Source organism: Pezoporus wallicus, unplaced genomic scaffold (assembly GCF_028554395.1).
Source record: "Pezoporus wallicus isolate ANWC-B61680 ecotype Strahan unplaced genomic scaffold, APGP_CSIRO_Pwel_v1 contig_8232, whole genome shotgun sequence".
Taxonomy (NCBI): domain Eukaryota; kingdom Metazoa; phylum Chordata; class Aves; order Psittaciformes; family Psittacidae; genus Pezoporus; species Pezoporus wallicus.
In genome coordinates, this window is record NW_026637105.1 from 2,713,427 (window position 1) to 2,729,355 (window position 15,929).

General features: G+C 46.6%; 1 protein-coding gene and 1 non-coding gene across 3 annotated transcripts; both read left to right on the top strand.

The window, feature by feature from the left end:
* The first annotated feature begins 410 nt into the window (after positions 1-410).
* Positions 411-11,387, top strand: PPP1R8 (protein phosphatase 1 regulatory subunit 8). 2 transcript variants are annotated; one of them, XM_057403581.1, is made up of 7 exons: positions 411-527; positions 4,811-4,871; positions 7,304-7,457; positions 8,075-8,295; positions 8,942-9,086; positions 9,789-9,853; positions 10,802-11,387. In XM_057403581.1, the coding sequence occupies exons 1-7, from the start codon at positions 466-468 to the stop codon at positions 11,153-11,155; spliced, it is 1,062 nt and encodes a 353-aa protein (XP_057259564.1). In that variant the 5' UTR covers positions 411-465; the 3' UTR covers positions 11,156-11,387. The 2 variants fall into 2 exon arrangements, with proteins under 2 accessions (XP_057259564.1, XP_057259565.1); XM_057403582.1 differs by lacking the exons at positions 411-527; positions 4,811-4,871; positions 7,304-7,457; positions 8,075-8,295 and adding an exon at positions 8,571-8,737.
* Positions 6,178-6,343, top strand: LOC130596224 (small Cajal body-specific RNA 1). Its single transcript, XR_008971489.1, has one exon. It is a non-coding gene; the product is annotated as a small Cajal body-specific RNA 1 (non-coding RNA).
* Positions 11,388-15,929: the final 4,542 nt, after the last annotated feature.

The window sequence follows — 15,929 nt, forward strand, 5'->3', positions numbered from 1 at the left end:
GTTTCCTACCACTCGGAGCAGCTGGGACCTGGCTCTGGTGCTGGCTGTGGGAGCCAGCCAGGGGATGAGGCCTCTGGGAAAGGGCTCTCCGTGGGGATACTGGAGAAATGGGAATGATCCTAGAATCCTGGAATGGTTTGGGTTGAAGGGACCTTAAAGCTCCTCCACCTCCAACCCCTGCTACGGGCAGCGACACCTTCCACTAGAGCAGCTTGCTCCAAGCGCTGTCCAACCCGTCCCTGAGCACTCCGCTGTCCCGCACCATGTCCCCCGCGTCACTTGCAGCCCCGTTTCTCGGCCGTTCATTGCACACCGAGTCCCGGAGCCGCTCCCGGTCCCCTCGGACCCGCTCCGCTCCCGCGCCCTTCCCCTCAGCGCCTCTCGCCGCGCAGTGCACGCTGGGATCGCGCCTCTCCTCCCGCCTCCCGTCGTGCCCCGGGCGCGCCTGAATGGGGCAGACACAAGATGGCGGCGAACGCGAACCCCGCCGGTGGCGGAGGCCTCTCGCTCTTCGAGTGCCCCAGCTGGTGAGCGGCGGGACGGAGCCATGACCGGCACCGGGGCAGAGACTGTGGCTGCCGCACCGGGCCCATCGCGTCTGCGTTTGCCGCGGGCTGCCGGCCGCGCCGGGCCGGGGGAGTGGCTGTGGGGCCGGGGCGTGGGGCGGGAAGGGCCCGGGCCTGCGCTCCCGTCTCCGCGGGGCCGGTGCTGTCGCTGGCGGAGCCGGGAGCAGGCCGCGTCCAGCGGCTACCGCGGCTTTAGGCTGCTCCCGGCGATGCTGCGGCTTCAACAGAACGGGTGATGGAGCGCAGATTCAGCGTTGTGCTCGAGCTGTGTGTGCAGCACGAGAGATCCATCGGCTTGAGGCTGGCCGGGGGGGGGTTATTGCATTAAAACCCCGGAGCAGAGCGGCGTGTGGGAGCAGCAGGGTCAGGACCATGAGTATGGCTGGTTTCGAGCCGTAGTTGGAGGGGATCTCTGGAAATCAGCTGCTCCTGCTGCAGGCAGCGCCTTGGGTTAGGTTACCTGGGCTGCGTTTGCTTTGATTTGTTTAATGCAGTACTAAATAGATCTCTGCTGTGCCGTCGTCTTTGGGGGTTGGAGCATTGATTGTCCTGGGGTTGTGCAGTTGTGTTTTAAATGACATAGAAAATGAGACAACGTTATGACTGAAAAGTGAAGCATTGGTGGGAGCTGGCTCTGTATGTGCATGCACAATTGCAGGCTTTAATTGCACAGTCATCTGAGGTTTACCACAGATCCCCTGCCTCTCCGTGCTGCGACGATGGTGCTCAGTGAATGGATGCTCAGTGAATCTGCCTTATAATTTAACCTGGTTTAGGAGTGCCTGCTTTAGCTGGTAAAACCATCTCACCCTCTCACGAGGAGGAATTGCTCCTGTGTTTTAGTAGATCATTTGTGCTGAACGTACCCAGTAAGAAGCATCTCTGTGAGACAAGATGGTGCTCCATAAAATGATGGCATGATAGAGTAGATAAAACCCGATTCTGGGTGTTCAGCCTGATACTTGAAATACCTCTTTAGATAGATATATTTTGTACAACAGTGTGCACAACTTGCATTATATTCAGTGGTAAATCTGAATTACTTCTGCCTTTGCAAGCTGTAGGTTGACCAGCTGGAGAAGTAGAACTTTTGCAGTGCTCAGTTGCAGTTACTTGCGTGCTATTGCAGAAGGATTCCTAAATAAATACCACCTAAAGAGAGGATTGTTACACCTGCCTCTGTGAAGGCCTCTTTAGTTACATATATTCTGGTTTCTACTGCAGACAGGGCATGTCTTGCATAGCTTCACTGGGCTGGTGCTGACCTGATTTGGGTCTGAAGCACATCCTGTTGTGTTGAATGATGGAGACATGAGGGCAAAGGGGCGTTAGGGGGATGATCCAGGCTAGGGTTTCACACCCAGGAGTGGGAGGTTGTGTTCAGGTGCCAGGCTCTGGTTTATGCTGACATTTCTCAGATTTTTGGCAAGTTGCTTTTTTGCAGCCTGAATGTCCTTTTGCTGTTGTGTCTTAAAATCCATTTATTTCTGGTTTATTTTTCTAATCTGCAAAAAAAAAGTAGATTCAATTTCCTGTTAAAGCTTTCTGTGACTTGGGGTGGATCTGCTGAATTGCAGAGTCTGGCTCACAGTTTTAACGTGTTTGCTTCTTTCAGAGCAGCCCAGAGAGGACGCAGGTATGATAATTGAATTGAAAAACTGCTATGGAATTGAATCAGTATTGATACTGGGTGATGGGTCTTTCCCAGCAGCAGGCCTGGACCAGTAGTATTGTTATTTGAAGCTCTGACTTCCAGAAAGTCTCAGTGTATACGTATCTTGCAGGATCTTTGGTGTCTTGCGCAGCACCCAGAAGTCTTCTGTTTAGGTAGCAGTATAGATCCTGGTACAGAGAGCTTTGGGTGACCAAAACCATGGACTTGCAGAGGGGCTTTGTGGTCAGTTGCAGCTTCTTCTGTAGTGAATTAGCTTCAATGTCATCAGCCTATATTAAAATCAAGATCAGAGTCTATTTATCTGGTTTTCTGCCTCTAAGCAGATCTGGTTTGGGGACTGCAAACACCAGTTGTACGAGAAATGGATCTTAAATGTAATCAACAGAAATAGCTTTTTTCCCTTGCCTTTAAATTGCCCATATTTTTGAGGTTTGCCTTAATCATCGTACCCATCTTTCCTAACGTGATTAGTGGTTTAGTATCCAGTTTCCAGAAAAGACTTCCACTCTGAAATTCAAGGTTTTCAATCAGTTCAATTTCCAGGGTTGAAGTTCTGCCTTTGATTTAGTTTTTGTTCTGTTAGAAGGTACTTCTTCAGAGTCCATAAAACGCATTATTCTTTCTTTTCTTGTGCTTCCAACAGTTAAACTAGCTCGAGACAATGACAAATGAGGAATGTTGTCTTCATAGTGCTTGTTTGTGCCAGCACTTGTGTATGCATCCACTGTAATTCCTCCCTAAGTGTTGGCAAAGGCATGGGCTGTGCATTTGAAATGGAAATAAAGGTGTTGCCGATACTGTGGATCAAAATTGAGCCAAACCATGACATTGGAAGATGTGTTCAGATAACAATGACATACCCTGGTGTTACGAAGATTTTTGCTTTGCTTTTGAGCTGATTTTAGTGAGTAAAAGTCATTCCTGTGTGGTACAGATGATCCGGGGTGTAGTTTTGGGGGTGACCCTCAGATGTTTAATGACCACTGTGGTCTAACCTGTGTTTGGGATGGTGAATCTTCCTTTACTCCCTCTCTCGACGCACCAGGAGTTGGGAGGTTGTTCTGGAACATACACACATTTGAAGTAGGGTGTTTTAAAGGTAACAATGATTTCAGTTGCTTTGAGCCAACAACAGGCTATTCCTGGCTGGGATTGTACACAGATTTCTGGAGGGGATGAGCTTTAGAGTTCTGGAAGTGCCACCTTGTCCTTGAAGTTGGGCATGGAGATGCATACAATAGGCACACAGGCCAAGATTTTTAGGAAGTAGCTAAATTTAGGCTTTTGAATCCACATTTAGAAACTTAAATAATTGACCTCATTTTAAACTATAACACAACAGAATTCAAGCTGTCCTGTCCATGTCTTTCATAGCTACAGCTCAGATTTTCTCTTTCAACTGGGTATGACTGAGTCAGTGCTGTTGGAGAAGGCACTGATGAAAATAGAGAGTCTGTTACCTGTGCTTAATAAAGCTCGAGTCAAACCGAACCAGATGCCTTAGGGAAACAGGGACCTTAGTGTGGGCCAGAACAGAGCTTAAGCTGTCTAATAAAATAAAACCAACACTGCTTTTCACTGGGTAGAGGATTTTTAAAGAGGCATGGTACTGGGGAGCCCTCCCTTACAGCTGAAGGGAAAGAGCGAAAAATATAGGATGGCAATGAAAGGGTTTGATCAGAAATGTAGGATGGAAATCAAACTGTCAGAATAACAAGGCTGTGGAGCAGCTTTCTGGTAGGCATAAAGGTTACAGTCGTGTCTTTCCTTCCTCTGATGTCTACACTTCCAACATACCTGTTCTCTGAAAAAGTAGGAATAATCTTACCAAATAGTCAGTGCATTGTTCCTCACTCCTTAATATTCATTTTCCTATTTAATTCGGTGCTGTTTCATCTCAGTTTTTGATGCCATAAACCCTGTAGTTCTCTCTAATAGAATATTTATGGGCCCTGCTCTCAGGAATTAATTTTTTGTACACAATTTCCAAATTTCACTGTATTCCATGGAGACTTTGCTCCTGAGTAAGTAACCAAGGGAACCAGTGGGAACCAGTAGAATCGAGTTCTGTGCGGAACTGCATTGTAACAAGAAAACATACATAGTGCCAAGGTGAAGTTAGGCAAATGCTTTAATACAAATGGAATGCTTTGTTCAGTCGAAGCAGCCACGTCTCTCATCAGAAAGCTTCCATAAAATACTCCTAAAACACAGTGCAATTGTTTTGTGTTCAGGATAAGTCTGTAATCGCCAAGTTTGAACCATGAGCTTTTTGAAGTGTATTTCTTACAACTGAAAGCTTGGTGGGAATTATTTTAATGCTTCTAAGAGCAGAGGGAATCATAAATGCCTGCCATCAACCTGCACGGGTTTGTAAAAAATGATGAGTTATGTGTTGGCCAAAGGCATCTGCAGGGAGGAGAAAATGAGGAGATTTTCGTATTTTTCCCCCAAATAATCCTGCTTACATTTGTGTAGGTTTGAGCTGTAGCTCTAATAGAATATTAGCTCTAACCCTAATAAATGTTCTATGAAGTGTTTTGATGCTATATTTTCCTTTCTTTTCCAGGGCAGGGAAGCCACCACCTGGCTTACATCTGGATGTGGTCAAAGGAGACAAACTCATTGAGGTATGAAAATAGGGTTTGTGTGTATTGGGTAGATCATGTACATAGGCGTCAGCAATAGAACATTTCCCAGCATTTTCAACACTTCCTCATGAGCATTTAGCTTCTCTCTCGTGTTCATGATGTTCACATCAGTTTATTTTACTCTGAAACTTCAGAAGGAAGGGAATTCCATCAGTTATCTTCTGATTAGATGCACTGCGCAGGGGTACAAAACTGCCCTGCTCAGGTAGCAGACAGTGACAGTTGGCTTCCTGAAGGTTAAACCTGTCTTAATAAGAGAGAGAGTTAAAGTAAAATGCTTCCAAACTTAATTTTGGATTAAACTTGACATTTTGTTCCCTACAAGACGCTTACAGAGTACTGGGACTGCATCAGGGCTGGCCTTAACTGACTCTTTCTAGGCACTGTAGCATTCAGACCCTTTGCATTTGTCTTCAATCCATAACCCATGGATTCTGCTTCTCCAGTTCTGAAACTGATGCGTGTTCAGAATCAGTTTGAGAGATCAGAGAGCTGCAGTAGGCTGCAGCTCAGCCTTCTCACTGCCATGCCAGCAGCACCAGCTGGGTGCAGGTTGTACTTGGCATTGGGTTTTCCAGTCTTCCTTTCAGGCCATGTAATGAAATTCAGTGAGCAAAGCCAAATGGCTTTGTGACTTTGGGGGTTTTGGTGTGTGGCAAGTGGCCAGACATAATGCAGCCTTCCCACCTGGGAGACTGATTCTGTAAGATGGATTTTCTCTTGTCATATTTCCTTTGGATTCTTGAGCTTGGAGAGGGAGCTTTAGGATGAAAGGGTTTACATGGACTTCTCTGCTAAATGAATCCTCTGGTGCTTAGCAAATGTCTGTCACAGAAGTCCTGCTCAGGACTGAAAAACAAAGCAGCAAAATGCCATATGGAAGCTGAGGGTGCACCATTGCTTTTGGTAAGGGATGGGCAAAGTTGGTGTTGATAAATGTCAGTCATGAGGCGTATTGTGCTGGTGGTGTCAGGCTCTGAGGCTCTGCTGGCCAAAGCTTTTCTGAGGCCCAGGCTGGCTTGGCAGGGAAGTCCTAGTGCACTGTTCCATGCAGCATCCATGGGTGCTTGTGTGGCTGCCTTGTGGCCTTACACACTGTACTGGTGACAGCTTGAGTCCTCTAGACTGCAGTGTTTACATCAAACAGTGAGCTGTGCTCATGTTTGGGAGCTGTGCAACACATGAACAGCATTGAATGTGATCCATCTCTTTCCCTATTTGGTACATGTGGCAAATAGCTTTTCAGTTTTATGGTAAGAACTTTATTAAATCTTCCTGGATTACTGAGCACTTGATACTAACCAAGCCATCCGTATCGGAGGCCTTGTGCTGAGGTCTGTGGTACACCATGTGATTGCTGGGTCTGAAAAGTGCTACATTAAAACAAGCCATGAAGTGTTTAAGCTCAGTGTGTAAAGGAAGACACTGGGTTATAACTCAGAGGCACAGAAAAATATGGAAACTTATCTTGGAGTAAAGGCAATAGAATTATTTTCCCCTGTTGATTTGTGACAATATTTCCAATGTATTAATTCACTTCTGTATTTGCAAAATCTCTTGAATGCTGCCAAGTCAAAGACAAAGGGAATGGCTTTAACCTGGCAGAGGGGAGACTGAGATGAGCTCTTAGGCAGAAGCTCTTCCCTGTGAGGGTGCTGAGGCGCTGGCACAGGGTGCCCAGAGAAGCTGTGGCTGCCCCATCCCTGGCAGTGTTCAAGGCCAGGTTGGAGCAAGCTGCTCTATGGAAGGGGTCCCTGCCTGTGGCAGGGGTTGGAACTGGATGAGCTTTAAGAAAATGTAGTAGAAAATGTAGTTCATGTGGTTTTTTTTTGCTTGGAGATAAGGCAGAGGAATAGAAATACTGTGTCTTATTCCAAGCTGTCTCATTTTCTGCATGACTTTGTAGTGCTACAGAATTTAGGTGCTCATAGTGTCAGTCTTTCTGATAGCTTGAAAACCCCCCAGACCAGCTACCTGTAACTAGTCTGATGCATTGGATCTCCAGCTGACCAAAACTAGGAGCTAACAACTGAGTGACGTGAATGCTACTGCCAGAGTGGGAGATCCTTCCTCGTCCCACAGTCCTGGTGCCTATATCAGCCCTTTGTGGGAATACCCATCTGCCTGAAGGCAAATTAATTCAGTCCAGTATGGCAGCAGAAGACTTAACGTAGCAGAGGAGTGCTTTGGAAGCTGAGAACGCTGGGACTTTTCCATATTCAGCTGCTCTGTTTTTACAAAGAGAAGATTTGAGTTTCTGTGTTTAAGTGTCAGGCAAAACTGAAATATTGATGAGCTGTTGATGCTGTGTTTAGAACTTGCTCTGTTTATTCATGTGCTTGAATTTTTTCAGGAAGACCCACAAGGTGATAGGAGTCTAATACACTTCTCTGTTTGATATTCTACCTCAGAAACTCATCATTGATGAGAAGAAATACTATCTCTTTGGGAGAAATCCTGATCTGTGCGATTTTACCATTGACCACCAGTCTTGCTCTCGGGTCCATGCTGCCTTGGTCTATCACAAACATCTCAAGAGGGTTTTCCTCATAGATCTAAACAGCAGTAAGTAATGTGACATTTAACCAGCTAGAAGCACAATATTTCAGTGCTTAAGCATTCCTGAATCTGAGACACTTTTTCCTTTGGTGGTGTTGTTTCGCTGTGTGGATAGATGACTGTACTCTGAGATGGCATCCTAGGGAGAGATTGTAATGGGTTTGGAGCAAAGAAGTGATTGCTCCAGTGAGCTTCCATCTGCTTCACTTGGTGTTTAAAAGAACATTTCTAGACTTAAGAGGCTAAGGGAAAAGAGGAAGGTGACTTTGCCTTCCCTTCAGGATTTCATGAGGTTTTCTTTACTGAGGGTGGTTTCCCAAGATCTAAAACCTGTTTTTTCCACTGAGGTACTGATTCCAGACATGGTATCTTGGGACCTGTAAGAATCCAAAAAGTAAATGGTGTTTGTACTTTGTTTCCATGACTTTTTGGGGACTTCTCATGCGTGTTACCTTAGTTCATGAGACGATGGGTGGTATGTGCATAGCTTCTGTTTTCAGAGTACCTCAGGGACTTGTATCTCAGAGGAACCCTGTAGTTTCTGAATTTCTCAAGACTTGAACTTGAATATTTTGAGCCCAAGCTGATAACTAACAGCCTGTTTTGCATTTTGATGTTCTCAGCACATGGCACATTCTTGGGTCATATCCGTTTGGAACCTCACAAACCCCAACAGATACCCATTGACTCCACGGTTTCATTTGGTGCTTCTACACGGGCATACACGCTGCGGGAGAAGCCTCAGACGCTTCCATCGGCAGTTAAGGGAGATGAGAAAATGGGCAGCGAAGATGAAGAGCTGAAGGGCTTGCTGGGCCTGCCAGAGGAGGAGACAGAACTTGACGTGAGTGCAGTGTCACACTCTACCTCGATGGTGTTTCTAGCTAAACAGATAGCGTTCCGCTTTTGTTTGCTTAGGTTCAGGCTCTTCGTTTCTTGGCCTTGAAGGTGGTCCAAGGTGTGTTCTGCTGGCAGATACACACAAAGTGTCTCATTCTGCTGTGATCATGCAGCTTCCCAGAATCCACTGACCTAATAATCCTCTTCCAGTGGTCTGCTCACAATGGCTCTCCGGGGAGTTACTCTCTCCCCAGCTACCCCAGGTCAAGGATGATTTCCCAGTAACTGAATGCTGCCCTGTTTCCTGCAGTTAACTAGAGAAAAAGGAAAAAGCAGCACATGTGGCATTCACAGAATTGTTGAGGTTGGAAAGAAACTCTCAGGATCATCTAGTCCAGTCCTCCAGCTAAGCAAGGTCACCTACAGCAGGTTGCCCCAGGATCATGGTCAGTCATGTTCTGAGTATTCTCAGGCAGATACCATAACCTTTCTGAGCAGCCTATTGCAGTACTGGAGCACTCTTTCTTCCTATGGTTCTAAAGTTGAAACTAAACATTGTGCTGTGGTTTTCTGATACGCACAATTGCATGGTTAAATGAAACTTCATACGCTACTTGCTTAAACTATTTCATCTCCATTTTTATCACTAGAACCTGACAGAGTTTAATACGGCCCACAACAAAAGAATTTCCACACTAACCATTGAGGAAGGGAACTTGGATATTCAGAGACCAAAGAGAAAACGGAAGAACTCCAGAGTGACATTCAGTGATGACGATGAAATCATCAATCCGGGTAAGTAGTTTGCTTTAGTCTTTAGTTGATGCCCTTAAGGCCCCCTTTCCAGTGTTCTCATAGGGATTCCTCCTGGCTGCATATGGATAAGAAGAGAAGTTTGGCAGTCGATGTTTGGGATCTGCTATTTTTGAGAAGCTGCCACATGTCTCACTTAAGTCTTTGACTTAATTCAACACCAGCCAGAAAAACCATTTTAATTTAGAAGGTTATGCAGTTCAGTGCTCAAAACATCCCAATGTAAACAGCAGTCTTCTGCATTACAAAAAGGATAATGTTTTCAGAGTTTTGGAGCCTGTACCTTGAATTCCTTCAACTCCTCCTTCAAGGTTCCCCCAAGGACTTCTGGGGATGGCTGCTGTGCCTTTGAGCATGTGCAGGGGCTTGTCAGCTGCAGTTTTCAGCCCAGAACTCCAGTGTGATCAGAGAAAGCCACCCATCCATACATTCACCTCCCTGTTCTCCACTGCAGTTGAAAGCTTTTCTTACCAGCATATCTCATGAGCCCACCTGGAGCCAAAGCCACTAGGTGTCCTCCTGTCTCCTCTCTTCATCTGGGCATGCTTGTGCTTCCTGAGCATCACTAGAGGACTGGCTTGGAGAAAGTCCATGTACTAGTTCCTCAGTAGGCTCCTTTACCTGACAGATGCTCTGTCTCTTCCTGTATTCTTACTGAAGGCATTGCTGTTCTTGCTTTTGCAGAGGATGTGGACCCTTCTGTTGGACGTTTCAGGAACATGGTACAGACAGCAGTAGTCCCTGTTAAGGTACAGAGTAACTCAATTTTCTAATGAATGCATTGCATTGATGAACTCATGATTGATTACATGAACTCATTTTATGACTTATACCTTGAGAACATAATGTTCTGTGGTGAGAAGTGTTTTAGTGTTAGCAAGTCGTGTTCATGTTTCACAATTGTAGTCTTTAGTAGATTTGACTGTTTCCCTTCAAATCCAGCTTTTGCTCTTTAATAACACGTGGGAGCAATGGCAGTAATTTTTCCCTCACAAAAAGAGACACTTCCCAGAATTCCAGTACAGTGGTTCTAGGCATTGGTTAAAGTTATGGGAAGCGTGGAAAATAGAAAGTAAAAAAGAGAGGTTGTTTAAATCCTGTAAGTGCTGAAGATTTCCTAAGGTTGTCTACTAGAACTAGCAGGGTTTAGCTGTTGCTCCAAGACTAAAGTGTGTTGCCTGTGCTATATTTAACTTGAATATTTGTAAAGCTTCAGAGTAGCTAAGCAACAGTGTGATAGTGACTTCACTTGTTGCTGGTATGCATGAAATAATGTGTGTGGAAAAGGGTAATTCTACATAAACCCCAGGCTGCAGGAGATCCAGATGATCTCCTGCAGACAAAAACACCCAGGTGATCTGGGAGTTCCAGTTTGTTACTGGGGGGAGGAGGGTCTGTGTTACTGACTAAAGACCTCCTCAGTCTTGTGTTTAGGACAAGCTCAAGACTGCCAGGTGTGTATAGGAGATAAAGAAGTGCTCAGACCTGATCTAAGTTCAGCTCCTGTCACCCCTTCCTGCATTGTGCACCTTTAAGAGTTTATTATTAAGTGGTTTTCAGAGAAACCCAGAAGAAATCTACTGGAACATGGTCTGTAACCACTTTGCATGGCTGGTCAAGGTGCCTTCTGGGGGCCAGTTTCTACAGCTTGCTTATTTCATGTATTCTGACTAATGTTAAAATGCTTCCGTCTCCAGAAGAAGCGGTTGGAGAACGCAGGCTCCCTGACCACAGATGATTCTGCATCACGACGGATGCAAAACTTCCCCTACAGCGGAGGATTGTACGGGGGTCTACCTCCAACCCACAATGAGGCAGGGTCCCAGTCGCACGGTGGCCATGGGACAGCACTCATTGGTGGCCTGCCAATGCCCTACCCCAATCTCGCCCCAGATGTGGACTTGACTCCTGTTGCGCCCTCAACAGTCAACATGAACCCAGCTCCAAACCCTGCTGTCTTTAATCCCGAAGCTGTGAATGAACCCAAGAAGAAGAAATATGCAAAGGAGGCATGGCCAGGCAAGAAGCCAACCCCTTCCCTGCTGATCTGAGCTGGAGTTTGTGGAGTGAGGGTGGGAGTCACGAACTCCAGAAACTGTTGCTGTGCAGTATCGTCTTTTTAAGATTTCAATGTCCTAACCAGATGTAATACCAAGATTGAAGAAGTGAAACATCCTTTAAAGATCTGTCTTCAAACGTTTTTATATGTCTGTTAAAGGAAAAAAAAAGAATTACAGCTCCCATCTCCTTTTGAACAAAAATATCTGGCAGCCTTTTCTTCGCCATTACTGTCCCCAGAGGTCTTTACTCTCAGTTTTGATCCAGAGGTTGAAGGGGCAGCATCACACAACTTTATTCTCATTTATGGCATGACCCTGCAAATCCATGTTTGGAGGCGGTGTGCTCACTACAAGTCATGTTGTTGCCACTGGACTTGCACGTAGCAGGTCAGCTCTGTCAGAAGTGAATGGTTGTGGGGCCAAGCCTTTCAAAATCTCATTAACAGGAGTTCTAAAACTTGCAAAATATAGGTCAGCTTTTCTTTTGTACATTTTCCAAACCCACCAATGTGTGGGACATTGTTGGGGGTTTTTTTTGTATTACTTTAGTTCAGCTACAGCTTTGGGGTTTTTTCCACCTCAAACACTACAGCATCCCATTAGTTCATGAGGACATGGAGTTAATGGACAAAAATAGATGGGTTTCCCAAGCTGTGGCCCAGTATTTGGAGGACTAAAGGGGTGCACATGTGGGTGGATGGGAGCTTGTGTTGGTGCTACCGGGCATGGGAAGCCTCAGAGCGTTTGAAAGGTGGGTAGGCACTGCCTATAAATAACCAAGTCAGGTTGATCTCACTCCCTGTGATCACTTAAGGTGGAGTTAACCCAGAGGAAACCAGTTCCTTTTGAACTTGGTGGCCCTTTTAACTTAGATAGTTCCATTTGTATTTGCAAATGGAAGTTGTGAGCTTAGAGCATGTGTGAGATGCAACAAGAGACACACAAAAATGACCAACCATCAGCATGTTTAACAACTAAAACCACAATCTGCTGGTTTGGCCACATCCCTTGGTTCAAGGGATGAGAACACAGTGCTGCTTAGAGCTAGAATATCAGTTCTGAGTAGAGAATCTGCCTCACCTTGAATAAAACACTGCACGAGTTGGTTTTATCATAGTACATTTTTTTGACTACTTCACTTTCTCCTATTGAATAAAATAAGCTTGATTTGGATTGTAGCTCTGACACTTCAGATCCTCAAGTTTAGGTTTCACCACCTGATTCACACGTATTGAGACACAGTATCTTCTCTTTATACCAGGTAAGGCCAGAGCTCTGTTTTGCCTGGATTGTTTTTACATTGGATAATGCAGTTCAGCTTTGTGGTGACATTCCTCTGTTGTTTGGGGATTTCTCCACCACAATGACAGAGTGTGCCCAGCTCTTCATTCCATACAGTACTGTGGCTACCTGGCCAAGTTGAGGTGTGCACATCTGGTGGTTGCTGGAGCAGTGTGACAGTGCTTCTGGTGTGCTGTGTGCATGGGACCTGGTTTGGACACATGCTCCAAAATCAGTGTGACTTCTGTGTCTGAAGAGTGATTGCTATCATGTTCCTGAGCTAAAAATGAGCTGGGAGCTACCCCGTTCCCAAGAGGGATGGCTTCAGAGACTGGTTTGTCCCCCTCCCTGCACCATCTAGCTCAGGCTGTTAGATGGGTGAGCACAGGAACTCTGCAGGATAGTTGTGCTGCTGTGACTCTGATTCAGTCCTCATTCTGCTTCCAGACACTCCGTGTGGACTGAGAATCTTTCTCCCTTTAGGTTTGCTTCTTCCTGGTACGTAGAATTGTCTTTTTCCAGCCAGTCTGCTTTATGAAGGCAACTCTTTAGGGTAAGGCTAGTTAGGGCAAGTGAAAAGTCGAGCAGGTTTTCTTCTTGGTTTGGTTTGGTTTTTCTTTTTGGATGGGTGGTTTTTGTTTTGTTCTTTGCAAGGTTTTTCTTGAAAAGGGAAGCTTTACTGCTCATTGCTTTTCAAGCTCCTCTCCTCTCTGGGTTTGAACAAGCTCTCATTATTGTAGAGCTTAGGGGACACAGCTGGTACAGGAGGGGACGGTGTAACATCTAGGGGCTTTGTACAGATGTTTGTACACTTGTGTAATAGGCCTTTTCACACTTTCTGTTGAGCTTTTTACCTGTAACCTTTACTATGTTGTAAATTAAATGCAGATTTTGCCAGCTTGGAGAGTGTAGTGTGTTCGTTCCCAGCCTGCGCTCCCGCAGCTGAGGCTGTACCTTTATTCTGTGGCTTATGGGATGGATTTGTGCTGTGGCCAAGTGCTGCTGTCACTGCAGGTCTTGTTCATGTGGCTGGCTCAGGCTGCAGCTCTTAAAGCTGCTCCAGCTCCTCTGCTCGTGACCTGCTTTGCTGCCTGGTGCTGCAGTGCACAAGAGGGACACTTAAGAGTGGATTTTAAACAGCAGTTGCCTTTGTTTTGTGAGTGAAGTTCTACCAGCTTCTGCCATAATCCTCCCTCCACAAAAGTTATTTAGAGCCCAGTTTTGCTCTTCTTATTGCCCAGTTTGTTGCCTATGGCATATAGAGGAACCTTGGATCTGAATGCACCGTCCTTTGTCACAGTGGGTCTGCAGCTTGTCCCAGACTCACTGGGGAGAGCTACAGTGAAAACCAGTAAACTGGGACTTGGTTAAAGGTGCCTGCAGGGGAGGGTTGAGCTGTTTAGGCTGCAGATGAGTACTTCTCAATGCAGCAATATCCACTGGGCAGTTTCATTCCTGTGTCAGCAGGAGGCTGAATCTTCACAAGGTGTACAAGCTGCTGATGTGCGTAGGTAAAAATAGTTGGTACAGGTCAAGTAGTTAGCTTTGTGGTCTGATATTCTAAGTGTTGGTGTGGTTAGCAGTTAATTTCCTGTGTTAAAGGAAAGGAGTCTGCTTGCATGATAATCTAAAGCACTCTCTGTGATGTGGAATGCAGACCAAAGAGGTAAAGTCTGCAGCTAACTGAGCTATAGTGGTAGTGTTTTCCAGGCCCATTTGTCCTTACAGCATTACCTGGATTGTCATTGTAACCCCTCTTCAATCTTGGTTTTAGAAGGCTGCAGTACCCAGCAGGTATCCCAGGAGCTAGTAACACACTGATGCAAGTTGTTCTGTTCCCAGTGTGCTGTGCACTAAGGTACCTCTGTGTTAGAGACCTGCCTGAAACAAGGGCTTCTTGGAGAGGAGGTGAGTTTTCCCTGGGCCCTTTTAGGAGAGCAGGAAAAGCTTCCAGCACGGAGCAGGTGAGTGAGCAGCCACAGCGTGCACGCCTCTGATCATACCAAGTGCTTTGAGTCACCTGGGAGGCAGCAGTGCAGGAATACTCCAGCCATGCTGGTGAACTGCAGCAAGAGCTTCCCTCACCCCCAGAACTTAACAGCTCTTCCCTTGTTTCTGCTGAATCAGCTGCTCAGGAGCAGCTTTGTGTAACTTACATGAATTGTTTGCTGTGTGCTCATTGCTTCCCGTTGGGTGGTGGGGTTTGGGGTTTGTTTTTTGGGGAGGGGGATGGAAGAGGGGAGCAGAATAACCAATTGCACGAATAACCAGTCTCTAGTAAAAGGGCTATGTCTGCCTAGCCTGTCTTTTGCAAAAGGCAAAAAGCAAAGCTGATAGTAACATGACAAGTGAGTTTCTAGCTAGCAGTTTCCTCATTAGCTATCACTGGGCCCATCTGTTAGAGAGTTTTTATGTTTTTCTTGTTACCTCTTCACAACTTTATCTCAGTTACTCAGTGTGCAGAACACAACCACTTACACCAAGATGCAGGCTTTACAGTTGGCTGCTGCTGGCCAGAATCCTGGTCAAGGCCCTTGCTTGTACCTGGTTGAGCATCTGAATTTCTGCAAACCCTTTCCAACAGGCTTTTCACCTCCTCTTCTCCGTGCTGTTAATGGTAGGTGTGTTTTGTTCCTCTTGGGCAAATGCACAACCGGAGGGGAAAAGGCAACTGCATCGTTTCCTGGCTCACTGCATGAGCAACTTCCTCTGGTGCAACTCCCCTGCTCCTGCTGCTCCCCATCCTCATCACCCGTGTTGGAGCCTCACGAGGGTACGAAACAAAACCACTCATGGGAAAGGAAAGCTCTTCCCACAGCGCGTGGGGAGCGCTGCTGAGGGGAACCGAGGGCTCTTGGTGGAAGGGGCCGGGCTGGTTTCACTGAGCACTTGAACGGAAGCCGCAGCTCCGAGGGTTTCACTGGCCCTGCCCTCGAGGGCACCTGCCTGGCAGCGAGCAGGAGGAAGTGAAAACATCCCAGCCCTTCCTCAGCTCAAGGCTTGGACAGGTTCGCTGCCTCTTCCTCCCCCAGCTGCCCTGCTGTCCCACAGGCATCCCAAGCCTCCCGAAGCCCTGCAAAGCAGCAGCCTCCCTGGCTCATCCCCTGATGTACTCGGGCTCAAGGCTAAGCTCCCAGCAGAGGAACACGGGCATCATCACCCCCAAAGCTCAGCCTTATGGCCTGCAGTGAGCTGTCTTCACCATCTCTCTGCCTCTCCTCACTCCCCTTCTCTTGCAGCCCTTTCCCATCCCTGAAGGGATGCTGCTTCCACCTTGGCTCTTGTTCTCCATGGCCCATCCCTGGCTCTTAGCTGCTGGAGCTCAGCAGCCTGGTGCCTTGCTCCTAGAAGCCTCTTCCAGGCAGGAGCCAGTGGGCTTTTGAGCTGAGCTCTCACCCTCTGCTCCATCCTTGTAGGTTGTCAAGACTTTGACCTCTCTGACTTGCCCTGGTGGTAAGGGTAGTGCAGCTCCGAGTGTCAGTTT